The sequence below is a fragment of the Lepeophtheirus salmonis genome, chromosome 3 (assembly GCF_016086655.4).
Source record: "Lepeophtheirus salmonis chromosome 3, UVic_Lsal_1.4, whole genome shotgun sequence".
Classification (NCBI taxonomy): Eukaryota; Metazoa; Arthropoda; class Copepoda; order Siphonostomatoida; family Caligidae; genus Lepeophtheirus; species Lepeophtheirus salmonis.
In genome coordinates, this window is record NC_052133.2 from 8180756 (window position 1) to 8195374 (window position 14619).

At 30.8% G+C, this 14619-nt stretch overlaps 1 protein-coding gene across 2 annotated transcripts in view; it reads left to right on the forward strand.

Moving 5' to 3' along the window:
• The window catches only part of LOC121115430 (uncharacterized), a 33468-nt gene extending 25912 nt beyond the window's left edge, over positions 1 to 7556 (forward strand). For both annotated transcript variants that reach the window (XM_040709628.2, XM_040709629.1), the window contains one exon: positions 7317 to 7556. In XM_040709628.2, the coding sequence (XP_040565562.1) occupies positions 7317 to 7432 (116 nt within the window). In that variant the 3' untranslated portion in view covers positions 7433 to 7556. The remainder of the gene's footprint in view (positions 1 to 7316) is intronic.
• The last annotated feature ends 7063 nt before the right edge of the window (positions 7557 to 14619 follow it).

Genomic DNA, 14619 nt, shown 5'->3' on the forward strand with positions numbered 1-14619 from the left:
TTGCTGCTCCACTTTTATTTATTTCCGATCACCTTCAAAACGACTCAATCAAAAGATAATGAAATAACCTCGGAAATGGTACATTAAAATGATTTATACATGATCTCTTTTTTGATGTAGATGCAGATAAAGTCAGTCCCAATTTATCTGCATGGCCCTATATGTACATTTAAATACAGCATTAATAATTATTTTGTTATAATTAACTACGATAAACATTATTCTAACCTATAAAAAAACATTTTTTTTCTTTTCCTTTCTACCCTCTGGATTATAAAGAGAGAATGTTATAAAATAATTCTTTGTTTATATTTTTTATAAGTTGAAAAAAATGTCTATCAAAATTACAAATATACATATTTTTACAAAATTATATACAAAATAACTAAAAAGGTTTTTTAAGTATCTAAATTTACAAAATAAGCTTTTTTCATTATTTGATGAAGATGTGTGACATAAAGATGACCTTGTAGTACAATGCAATTTTCCCACCATATGACAACTTTTCAGCAATTGGCGTAATTGAAATTCAAAAATATTGAAAATCAATCTGTTCAAATACATAACTCCTTTTTTACGATTTTTCCATATGTATTAGAATCGGAACCTTGTTTTATCTAGCAAAATAAATGATTAATTCAATTTTTCTGAGAATGGTTTCTACTTTGAAGTCATTCAGAGGATTGACACTCGATTTTGTGACCCAGCCAACTTTTGTATCTCGGCTTTCATGCTTTCTTCTATTTAATAAAACTACAAATAACTATTACTGGGAGCATTAGGACGCCAATACATTTGGTGGGCGAAGTTTTAGTGCTATTTTAGGAGAAAAAGCAAGTTTGGCTTCTTCCTTCATTACAAGATTTTGTAGTAAATAAAAATGATGTTGTAATTCAATAAAATAGAAGAAACCAGAAGTCTGCTTTATTGTAGTTAACGGATTTCTATAAAAAAAAATTCGCATTTACTGTTAACTAAAAACTAACTTGTGGCTAAAGTCTTCGAAGTCCTCGTTCAGCAATTCCCTCATGGTTTTCTCATAAGCTTCCAGCTCCCTAAAGAGCCTCCTTGTTGACATAGAAAGGTTTTAGGGCCGCCTAATATTGGCTGGTGTTATTATTATTCATGGTCTCCCTGATTTCTTTTTATCTCTGAAAGTCGGAAAAGTTTTATATGTTATGAAAATTATACATGGAAATTGCATTGTTCTTCGAGTTCATCTTTAGGTCGCAAATTTTGATCAAAATATTAATAATCGATTACTTAAGACAAAAACTTTATAATTTATGAATATAAACACTAAGAAAATATGTTTATTTATTTTTCAAAAAATATATTTGATAAACATTTTTCTAATCTACAAAAAATATAAAAAAAGGTTTTTTCTGGAGCAATAATTTCAATCTACAATATCAAAAAGGAAGGGTCAAATTTTCTTTATTGTCTACAATAATTAATTAATAAAAAATAATGACTAATGCTTTATTTTAATATTGACGAATTAAAGAACTTTTTTCTCCTTTCAAACTTTGAAAAAGATGTCCTACCTAAAGATGACATCTTAGAGCAATGACATTTTACATAGGTTATATTCATACAAAATAACAACTTTTCCGCACTAGCTGTAATCGTAATTAAAAAAAGGCTGAAAATTAAACTCCTCTAATACTTGACTCCCTTTCCATGGTTTTTTCCATTTGTTTTTAAACATGTGTCATCTGGCAGAATAAATGTTTTTTATTTTATTTTGCATAGGGTTGCTTCTACTTTGAAGGCATTCGGAGAATTGACACTCGATCCTATTACCCAATCAACTTTTTTTATCTTAATTTTCAAGCCTTCATCTATTTTTAAACTGCAGAGATTTATTACTGGCATTAATTTAAGACAGCAATACATTTGGCGTGACGAAGTTTCCGTGCTCTTTTGGCAGAAGGGAAACGTTTGGCTTCTTCCTTCAAGGCAAAACATTTAAGTAAATAAAAACAATGTTGCAATTCAATGCCGCAGAACAAAGTAGAAGGCTGCTTTGTTGTAGAAACCACATTTCTAAAATATAATTTTGGTACTGACAGAGAGAAAGAGAGACCTAAACTACTGAGCTGAGAGTTTACAATCTCAGTCCGTGTTTATTTCCTTTTAACTTAGATACTATACTGGATGCATGGAAATTCTGCGGATGTTTTTTTCAAGAAACTAATCTCTCAATGTCCTTGTTCATCAAATACCTAATCATCTTTTCAGGAACTTCCAGCTCTCTCAAGAGCCTCTCAGTAAATCAAAACTAAGACCACCTCGACCTTGGCTACTGTTCTTGGTCTCCCTGAGCTCTTTTTATCTCTGAAACTTGTATCCCCCTTCACTAACATGTCCCCAACTTTGTACACGGTCTTGATGCTTATACTGAGCCTCTCGGCGATGTCATTGAGCTTCTCACTTGCCTTGATGCGCTCTGCAATTTTTGAGCTAAGAGCCTACATTTTAAATCTTTTGAAAAAACGGATTGTAGTTATTGTTTACATCAAGCTTAAGATAAAACTTCTAAGCGGAAAGATTTGAAATATGCTCTTACAACTACTATAAATATTTCAAGTCAGTATCTTCACTCAAAACTGAGCTATGAGTCTTTAAAGTCCCATCTACGGACTCTACACGCATTTGGTACAATGTAGAAAATCCCATTATTATGCGTTTTTGATTGTCTCATACATAACATTTAGAATACAATAAAAAATACATAAGAAAAGGACACTCTAAAAAGCATCATTAAAATGTATATTAAATATATTTTAATGTTTGTATCTTTTAATCCGGAGTTCAAGTATTAATACATAAACAAAAGTGAAGAGGTTGAAAGATATCTTTTATTTCATAGCTCATGAAATATTGCGTTTTTTTTTGTTGTCATCAAACATAGAATCTTTGAACAGATCAGTCTGAAATGTCATTAGAAGGCTGTTTTTGACAGAAATAAAACCTTCTTTCCTAATATCTATGTCTAGTATTAGGATTCGGTCTGGAGATCCTAGACTGGTCCGACACAATATATATTTTTTGATGGACATAATTAGTTCGGTCCAACAAAAAAGCTCGGTCTGGACTGGTCCCATATAAAAGTTTGGTCAAAATCGGTCCAAAGGAAAAATTTGGTCTAGTTTGGTCCCAAAAAATTGGTCTAGACCAGTTTGACATATAAATTGTTTATAACATGACATCATATGTATGTATTTTCAAGTACAATGATAGCTCGTATAAATTTTGATCTCGCCGTCTCTAGTATGTATACAGTATTTATTCTATAACTTATACTATACTTATGAGTTTTTTTTTTGAAAAAATGAATGACAGTTGATAAAAAAAAAAATGGTTTCTCATAATATATGAGAAAGAAAAATCGGTTCATAAATTGAGAAGGAAAAAAAGATTGATCCATCAATTGAGACAGAATAAAAATGGTCATCAAATTCATACCGAAAAAAATTGGCAGACGGTCTGGACCGAAAAATTTGTGAAAATCGGTCTAGAAAAAATTCCGTACTGGACCTTGTCTCAACGCTATTGCCACCCTCAGCTAGTATATATATAAAATGAACCTTATTATATAAGTAATTTTATACAGGTGTTGATATTTTTTGGGTCTAAGCCCCTCCACCCCCCTCTACAAAAAAAGCTAGCAACGGCCCTGGCTGAGGTGTTAGAGTATATTTTGTATACCATATGGACAAGGGTGGATATTTCATGCATTATTATGCCAATTATATTAAGAAAAATGCATATACTAGCAGATAGTAAATAAAAAATAGTTTATATGTATAAGTATACTTTTTTTTTTCAAATTATGTTTCCCTTCTGATTGAGTTGTGTTACTTTTTTTAACTTAAGAGTAACTGAGATTAATGTCGTTGATACAAAATCCAACTGAAGCATTAAATTGCTTTTAATCGTGTTATTAAAGAAACAACGCAAACACATACAAGATCTTATATAGGTATTAGTGTTGGTTGGGGTTCGAAAATCCTAGCCGGGTCTGAAACCGTTTGAATTTTTGGTGTACCGAATTCATGTGGTCATTCACATAAGTTTTGTCTGAACGGTACATCACAAAAAAAAAAGTCTAGATCAGTCGAACCAATTTAACACGTGAGCTGAAAAGTCCCGGTCTTAACAAAGAAAACACGTTCTCGTTCCTTCAAAATTGGCTGAGGAATAGAATTGGGTCCATAGACTCAGATTGTAATCTTGATCATAATATCATTCCTCCAAATCTGTTTGGAAAAAAATATAAACCGAATCGAAAATTAAATTTGGCATAGGACCGAGTCTCAATATTAATAGCTATATATATGGAATGATTTAGAACAGATTAATTTTATATTATTTTCTGTTTATTTTAACAAAAGTTGCACTCATTCCTGTATAGTTATTACTGTTTGGTTTCTGTCTGAAAATACTAGACTAGTCTGAAATTGTTATGGTTTTTAGTGTACCAAACTAATTTGCTCCTTTAAATAAGTTCACTTTTAGACAGGTCTAATAATAAATTAGATAACATTTGATCCTCCAAATAGTAAGTCTAGATCGGTCCCATTTAAAATTCAGTCTAACTGATTATAAAGATAAATTGTTTAAAAATTCAGAAATAGAAAAGGTGTGAGTGTATTTCAAACACTTTTTGAACAGTATTTCCTTGGCGGGTTCAGTTGTGAATTATCGTGCGTCGAGTACAAAGGAAGACATTCGCTATATTTTACATTTTACTACCTGAAAGGGAAAAATGCGTCAAAAGTTACTAAGGAAATTTGCAATGTATACAGGGCGATAATCTTTTGGTTCTTGTTGTACAACATTGATTGGAACTACATCGTTTTGGTGTAGTGGAGGTGAATGATGCACCACCCATTGGAAGACAGTTGATCAAAAATATCAATATAGACCGTCATGTTATCAATCGTAGCATCGCCCAGGAACTGAACATCGATCATAAAACCCTTTTGAACAATTTACAGAAGAATGGATACAAAAAGAAAATCGAAGAGGAGATTAATTGTGATTCATCAAGATAACATGAGTACCCACAAGTCTTTGATGCCACGCCAGAAGCTTCAGGAGCTCGGACAGGAAGTTCCTATGAATAAACCCTACAGTCCGGAGCTGGTACCAAGTGACATCCCCCTGTTCTTATCTATGGACAACGCGCTAGGTAGTACAAATTCGGCCTCAATAGAGACCTATGAAAATGATTGGCCTAGTTTTTTGCAAATATGGATAAGGGCTTCTACGAAAAGAGGGCATTATGAAGTTGAATTTTCGTGGGCAACAATTTATCAAACAGGACGGGGCATACTTGGCTTAAATTTTATGATTTTAACACTTGTTATAAAGCATTGAAATTGGTGTGTGTTCTTCCAAGAGATGCTTCCAAATAAATATAATCTAGATACGTTCCAGTATTGCCATATCTCGGACTTTCCAAACCACCCTTGTTCTATAGCTTAAATGTATATTAGGTATTATTTTTTTCAGGCGTGAATAAGTATTCTTGAAGTCTTTTATAATTCATTATTTTAAATAGAATAACTGGATATGAGAGCATTTTAGTTTAATTTGGTTGCATAGGATTAATATTAAATGAATGTTTTTCTTGTTATGATAAATTTGACAGTTTTTTACGGGTGTTTTTAGCTGAGAAAAAAGAGGAAGAAATAAGATAAATAAATAAATTTCAATAAACAAAGTCAGTGATTCTACTTCAACTTTTAGCAATTTCTGACTCTACGTAAAAACTCCATAAACCTGTCAGGGAGACGAGGGCCAACTCACTCTTGAAGGACATTGAAACACAACCCGGTTAGGTTGGTTTCGTTTTTTCTCTAACTAGATCTGCAAGGATATTCCTGTGGTAAAGCACTAGAACTCAAATTCTAACATGGCCTTCGGCGACATCTCCGCTGCATTACTTCCCTCAGGGTGTCAAGGCCAATGTGGAAATCTACAATTTGACTTAAATTGTGTATGTTCATATAAAAATTTAAACAAATGTCAATCATATTAATAACATAGACAGGGTTTCAGTGGTTTAACATTGTATTTGACTCTTTAAAAAAATTTTCTTCGGGTTTTCATTGAATTAAAAACTTATAATGCGTTTTTCTCTGTTTCATAAAAAAAAAAAAATCCCAGCTTGCTTTGTTATTATCGTCACACATATATATGTATTACTATGACTTAAAAAAAAGTATTATAAACCTCAAATAACATATCCACCGATTTACATAGTAATTTGTTTAGATGAGAAGTCCATATTTTATTTTTCCCAAAAGCTTGCCAAATAGAAATTTGACAAGAAATTTGCAAAACCAAAAAAGTTATGGAAAATAATGTGGGCTAAAAAAATAGCCATCTATAACTTATTCATTTTTTCAAAAATGGCAAAAAGTATATAATCAAATATTCCAGAAATTCAAAATACTATAGATTAGATATATGGCAGAATTTTTTTATTATTATTCAGAAAAGACAGATATTGCAGTTAAACATCAAATTTATATGCAAACAAATCTCCAAACAAATTTCTATAAATCTGTATTTAAGCTACAAATCCAATACTCCATTGAATTTCCATTTTTTTTGCGCCTTAAAAAAACTGCAATTTTCATCAGTTTCTTTGTTAATAAATAACTTTTTGGGATTTTGAATAAATTTAGAATTTTTGTTAGTTGATTTTGAAGACGCTCGTTACTTTTTGATTTATAACTCAACCCCCTATCTAGTCTCCTTGAGCTCCAAAAATCACTTTCTGTATTTCGGGTATAGAAAACATCCCACTAATATGACCCCTTCCCCCTCCCAAAAAAAATAAGACTTTGCCTGACCAGGATGAAATGAAAAATGTCAGCCTAGAAAAGTTTCACACTCCTAGATCCAAGGGTCTGGCCACCCATAAAGGATACACATACACAAACCCCTTTTTTTTAAAAAGATAAATATGTATATAAATGTGTGCAAATATTCATAGGGCTAAACATTATATGTAGAACTGCGGAAAATATTGATCTCCATTATGAAAACAATTAAATTTCGGTCTACAGTCTGAAATCGCAGTCTGGACAAAATATTGTTCAAATTGGTCTTAAAAAACACTATTGGAACAAACTGAGATAAAAAATCTTATAAACTCATAGTTACATTATAATAATCTATTCTTTTTTATGTCTAATCCATTTCATTTTTGGACTACGTGGGTTCACGGAAATAAGATATTATTTATGTTTTTAAATGAATACCACCACTACATTTTTCATTTCTTGTTTTTTTAGCTGAAGCTGTTCCTAAACTTGCAAGACGTTGTGGAACCACAAAAAAAGTTCAAAGTATTTGCCAAGAAGTCAATATTGGAAGTAACTCCAAATCATTTGTCATTGCGATGATGTAAATCTATGTAACTCTGTACATAGAATCACGATGCATCCTTGTAAACTCATTTTCACTGGTTTGATTATGTTATATAACATTATTTTATAAGCATTTCTGAAATAGATTACTTTTCAAAAACCAAATTTTATACAAGTTATTTATTCAAAAAAATGCAAAAATGTAAACGGTATATTTTTGTCTTATGCTGATTTTTTTTTCTGCTCTTAAACTATGAATAGCTTGTGTTAAATTGTAAGAAATTATTTACATATAAGAAAAGAATAGTTATAATTATTAAAGATATGGACCTGAGCGTATATTACAAGGATTAAACCGCAAATTTACATAGCTACCATAGATGAAAAAAATATTATAAGGAATGAGGGCTCAGATTTTTTAAGTTGCAATTATATTACATTTTACAAACTATTGTCGATATTACTTTTTCCCTGGTAAGAGAGCATTGATATAACTTTTACGGGACTCACACCATTATTGTTTACCCATTTTAACGCACAAAGTATTGAAGTCCATGGCAGAATGAATTAGGAAACATGTTTATTAATTATTACTTGAAACCTAAAAAACATATTTTAGTCAATGTATCCACCCTCACAATTGATGGTGAGCTGATGCAGATGCCCTGGATGTACTCGACGCACATGGAGGCCTAGGCATTGTTGACGAAGATACTCAGTGTATGTCTAGATGGATTAGTCTTGGGGTTGGCTAAGAGCTACTCTTAGGTTTTCCTTGCGGTGTGGGCAGGTACTCCATCTTGTTGGAACACCCAGGGAGAATCGCCAACGATGGATTTGATCCATGAAAGAACTTTAGTATCCAGAATATTGACATACTCATCAGCATGTATCCCAAAGTAAACCAAACTGGATTCACGGCCTTCCAGTTGGATGTAACCAGTCTTAACATCATCACTGAAGTAGGGAAGTTGGATACATCTTGGTGCGCCACTGCTATATCCCCAAATGTCACTTCTTTATCACTCTGATGTTGAAGATAGGGTTAACCGTAGCAGGCTTCTTATCAGAAAAGAACCACACGAGCCCATAGTTTCCGAGTTTCCTTTTGACTTTTTATATGCCTTGACACCACTGACGGGGATTTGTTCATCTTCCTGGCTATGTCAGCGAATGAGGAATTTGGCTTTTTCTTGAAGGCCAACTTCAGGCGGTTTACAAACACAGAGGGTTTTCTGCCTGCCCCTGGAGAGTGTCTGAGGTCCTCCTCTACCTTCAACCGCATGGATATATTAACCTCTCAAAATCTGTGTATTATAGTATAAGTATCCAGTAATAATTAGGGCATGGAAAAATAAAAATAACACTGAGGATTTGTGGTCGAGTTATAAGTCCTTACTAGACTAAGAGTAGAATTGAAGATCAATATTGGAGTAATTTCTGCATTTTTTCATTGATATGGAGTAGGGTTCATGTTTATTTCTTTCATTTTTTTCATAAATTTATTCTAAATTTCAATTATTGAAATATTTTTACTATAAAAATTTAAAACATCCACAACTAATCAAAGAAAATTATATCTTATGCCATTATGACCTATTTTTTGGACAGAAGAAATCCAAGGGGAAAAAAATTTTTAACCCTGTTTTTGCTAAAATCATTTTCATGATGACAATAAAAAATTATAGTCAAAAGCAAAAAATTCCTTCAGGAAGTATGTAGTACGTTTTTTTCTCTCAGAATGATTATGTGTCTTCCTTACAGGCGTTCCCAACCCATCAGACTCCTTAAAGCTAGATAAAATCGTAATAGGTTGATTTGTGCAACTTTTTTATTTGATTTATCTCATTGAGTGTACGCCCGTCACAGAGGTACAAAGTAATGGGGATATAACGTTCGCATTCTTAGGATATCTAAAAGATTTTGTATTAATTATTTTACAATTTTGTCAGTTAAAACTGATGAATACACTTTCATAGAAATAAATATCCGCTTAGCCACAATATTGAGGTTTAAACTTGTACCGAATTTAAAATTCCATTCTGCATATGTGAATTGAAATGATAATTTTGGATTTTCTATTGTTCGGAGATATAAATGCTGTTATCGAGGGAGGCCAATGGATTATTAATTATTATGTTTTGAAGGATTTAGTGTCTGATTCTTTTACATAATTAATTGATCGTTGTTTTTAGGTGTAGTTCTTTTGTCTATGAGATTTAATTTTCAGCTAAAATGCTTATTTTGGTTAATACAACGCCATTTTTCCTAGCAATTTTATATGATCTTAATTAATGTATTGTATATATCTATCTACCTTGATGATATGAAGAAATATAATTTAAAAAAACTAGCAGTCTTTCCATTCCTTGATTTTTATTCCAAATTATTTTATGTTGATGCACTGCACATATTCTAAATTTTGCATTTTTATTTTTAACATTGAGTTTGAGAGAACAATAGTAATTATATATTGTTCAACCTAGGTATCTATGTTGTATGTAATTAAGCTTATCCAATGTCGGACTTCTAAAATATTATTTGAATACATAATAGCCTATAATTTCTTTCATTACTCTACCCACTCCCTCATATTCCTCCTCTAACTTGCCAACAATCACTTCCATAGGTCCGCCACAACATTTCACTTTTATCTTACTTTGTATATAAAGCTTTTTACTTAGAAAATAACTTTGTTGTATGTTCATAAATATATGTGGTACGTTTAAAAAAATCAAATTTGAAGAAAAATCAAGGAAAGGAGAAAATCCAAATCTATTTAGTTATTTCATATTAGTGATGGGACAATCAATCAGAATCGGAGAATCAGGTATTTTTTTTTGGAATTGGAATCTGGGAAATAATGTTTAATTTGCGATTACAATTCTTATTTATTATTGGTACTTAAGTAATTATTACTTTTCCAAGTGTAGAAAAAAAATAGCTGTAGATTTAAAAAAAAAAAATTAAAAATATTTAGTATTTGTGAATGGGTTTTTGAATTTTTTCTATAAAAATTTAATTTTTTTGTGAATAATTGTAGATTTTGAAAAAAATTAGATACAAAGTTATATATTTGAATTTTATTTTACTCAATTTTTTTGAAATTTTACTTTATTTTTTGGATTTAAAAAAAAAATCAAAAATCAAACTCCCCGTAAATTTTATCTAGTGGGTACCCTAATAGCATTTTTTAACTACTATTTAAAGAAGAGGTAGTCAACCTTTCAGACATGGAGTGCCAACTTCAACATTTCTAATCAATGAGTGTGCAATATATGAGTATCAACAATAATAGTGAAAAATACACTCAAACTACAGGTATGTTCTAATTTGCGCGTGCCATCACTACTTAATTTATTATATACAAGGAGGTCTAGAAATTTTTTGAAAATATTTCAAAGCTTATAACGAACAAACTAGATTGTGTATAACTATACGTATAAATATATATATTTTTGAATGCTACATCTCTTGCTAACATCGGCAACCTGTTGCCGGAAGTTTGGAAGGCCTGGGCGACCTCGTTTAGATTCACCTTGCCTATTGTATGTGTAATTGACTTCTTTAGGGCCTCCATAGACCAATAATACTTGATACAAGCCTCATGCTCAACCCTCCCTCAAAGATTGAAATTGTATGGTTTCAGGTCCTGGCTATTTGCACACCAAAAATCCAGGCCCCAAGCAACATTATTTTGAAAAATAAATCTTTTTTTACCCAAAATTTGTGTGTTTTCTTTGTTCGGTCGGATACTTCTGGGCCCGCTCTCGTACATCATTTCACCTAAATTTTAATAAAAACAACATATCAATGATAAACTCTAAATTAAAACTTCTGTCGAGTGTTGGTCTAAAAAACTAAATGATTTATTGTAGACATCATTTGTGTTTCAAAAAGGTGATCATCGACCTACAATAACGTTATATGAAGTTTTAATGTGTTGCATAAATCATATTTGTATAATCCATATAATCGGCTTTTTGGACCCAAAGTCAAGTAAATAAAAAATCACGTAATACCAAACCAAAAAAACAACAGACATACGCGTCATTGACAGAGTATCAACATTAATCAAATCTCTATTATTTTATTATTGTTGTTGAATTTTCTTTCCAGATGTTCTTTATGAAAATCCTATCAGGAGAAATACCTCATAGTATATATTATATATTACAAGGCAAGTATTCGGACAAATGAGGAGAGGAGGAATCAAAAGAAAAAAAAGAGACCTTATATGGCCAGACGACCTAAAAAAATTCCGCCCACCATCCATTGATCCTTTTAATGTTTATGAAACATTTATGTAAATAATCATCTCTTGTAATACAGAGCGGAAGGTGAAAAGGTGGGCCAGTTGGTATGCTTCGTTGTTTTTTTTTGTTTTTTTGATGTGGTCTATTTTTATTTAATTAGTGCATTTTAGCACTGCAATTAATAATTTAATTAAATACTTGGAGGAATTACATTGAAAGTCCCACAAATTCACAGCTGCTCATAAAAAAAATTCAAAAATAAAATTCTCAGGGAAGAAATTTCAAATCTGCAGCTGTTTACAAAAAATTTCAAATTAATTGAAGAAAAGTTCCAAAAGTTCATATTTACTGACAGAAAATTAAATTTTTTGCAAAAAAATTTCAAAAATCCAGTTCGCTAAATTACAAATATTAAATCTTTTGTAGAAAAGTTTAAAAAAAATCTAAGGATATTCACAGAATTTTTTTCCTCATCTGTTCACAAAAAATTACATTTTTATGAGAATTTTTTGTATAAATTTATAAATATTTAGAGAAAGTTTAGTTTTGAGAAGAAAAATTGAAAGATTTTATTTAAAAAAAAAAAGTCAAATATTAAACAAAAATTCCTTCATTTGGGGTAGGAGCTACAGCCCTTCCAGCTCAACCCTCGCAAACGCCCCTGAATATACCAAATGTACACAAAACATCCCGATATCAATAAACCCATTAAAATTTGTGATGAACTATATATGTACACCTAGTAGGCATAATTAAATAAAATATCAAAACTTTGAATTGAAATGAGAAAATAATTTAATTTACTGTGTATGAGATACTTTATTTCAATAATTATCTGCATTGGTATTTGTATGCATACCAATAAGAAAATAAATTAAATGGTTTTTTTTTAAACCTTTTATTATGTCATTTCATTTGACATTAAGTAAATGAATGGAAGTAATATAATTATTTTTCTAAGTAATAAAAAACATAAATTAAAATCAGTTGAATTTTGAATGCATTTAATAGATGTACTCTAGAGTAGTCAGGGGCCTCGGCAGGGGATGTACTGGAGAGTTGTAACACTCCCCTACCCACCCCAAATTTAGAAATTTAGTTTTTTACTAGACTTTTTTTTGGTCAGGGATAAAATTTTACAGGAAAATAAGGCTACAATTTTTTTTATGCCATTCGAGAAAATTATGCAATATAGCAAAATATTAAATATTGGATTTTTTTTCATAAAAAAACATAATATTTTGTAAATAGCAATAAGTTTTTGAAAAAAAAATTCTAAAAAATGTAATATTAAACTTTTCCTCAAAAAGTTTAATATTTAAAAATGTTTACAAAAAATTTAATTTTCTGTAAATAGCTAGGAATATTTAATTTTTTTTTCTATTATTTTGAATTTTTTTTTTTTGAATTTTTTTCTTCATTTTTTTTAACAGCTGAGGATTTTTGATTTGTTTCGAAAAAACTTTATATTTGATTTTTTTTTTCAAAAACTTAGCCCTCCTCATCCAACCTAAAATATTTTCCTTCAGCCTGGTAGTGTTGGTCCATATTTATTCGGTAAAGCCTAGTTCAGTCTTAAGACTGGTACTATTGGTCAATGGGATTGTCGGACCTTAACTTTTGGAATTTGGAACATTTCATAAAATTCTCAATGTTTACAAAGCCAAATAAAGTAATAGAAATATGTATTATGAGCATATCATATGGTATGAAACCTCCCGATGCATAATTATATTATTGATACGAGGTCATCTTTAGGTTGTACATCTGGAACTGATGGGCAAGACAGACAGATTTTGACAAAAACTCAACCAATCATATTCTATGACGTTACTATTAAAAAGCATGGTGGAAGTCAAACATCTGTCGTTCAGGCGTTTTGGTATAACCTTATATTTATATTAACCTTGCTTCATGCCAATGAAAAATAATGGTAGTTTCCATTATTTGGAAACGAGAAAAGTAGAAAACTGGGAAAAAAACAGCTGCTTTTTACAAAAGTAATAATTAATTAATTGGCTACATAATGTAAATAAGAATTTATAACGATGAAATAAGATATTTTAATGTATATATATACTATGTATGCACATATAATAAAGATAGACGTTTGAGAGATAGGTTTTTGATAGACAGTGAAAATTTAATTCCTTTTATTTGATGGTACTATTTCGACATAGAAATACACGGCAATCATTCTACATTTTCCTTAAATCTTAATGCATAAAGGGTTTTAATCTGTATAAAACTTGATTACTAAGGCTTTCAAACATAAACGGCTTTTGTAGCCTCCACATCTGAATATTTAATAGATTATATCTATACCACGTGAAAACTAAAAATCGTACACACTTTACAATTCAAAATTCTAAGAATTGAAGTGACGGATTTTTAAAATTTCCGTGGAATATCTGCAAATATTTATTATGCTTTACTGAGCTAAGAATTACATGAGAGTGGGCCACAAGACTTAAGATCACAACTTTAATATGTGCAAATCACACTCCAATTAAGAATACAAAGGTAATAGGAGCGATCATGAATTTTGATGGCAAAGTAATCTTTCAACAAGACTTATAGTGTGCAAAGAAAAATCGTTGACTCTTTGATAACGAACAAATATGGTTAACTTGTGTAAAAATGTAAAGGAGTAAAACATTGAGACTTTATTACAAACTTCTTTATTAATCCATCTTTCTACTTTTCAAAATGATATACTTTGCCTGCTACAATGGCCTCTAACCTGAGCCTTCATATAGGGCTCACACATGAACGCCCACTGCTGTTAGACGGAGTTATTGTGTTATCCAAATTATTTCGGGTAGTACAGGCTCTCTTCTTGACTACATTCAAAATGGTATAGTCGAAGGGGGGAGTCTAGGGAGAAGGGTTCCAAAATTATTTCAATATACTTTTACCAATTTATGGCCTCTCTAAGTTTGGTTGTGGTTGAAATTAATTGCGATGTCTTT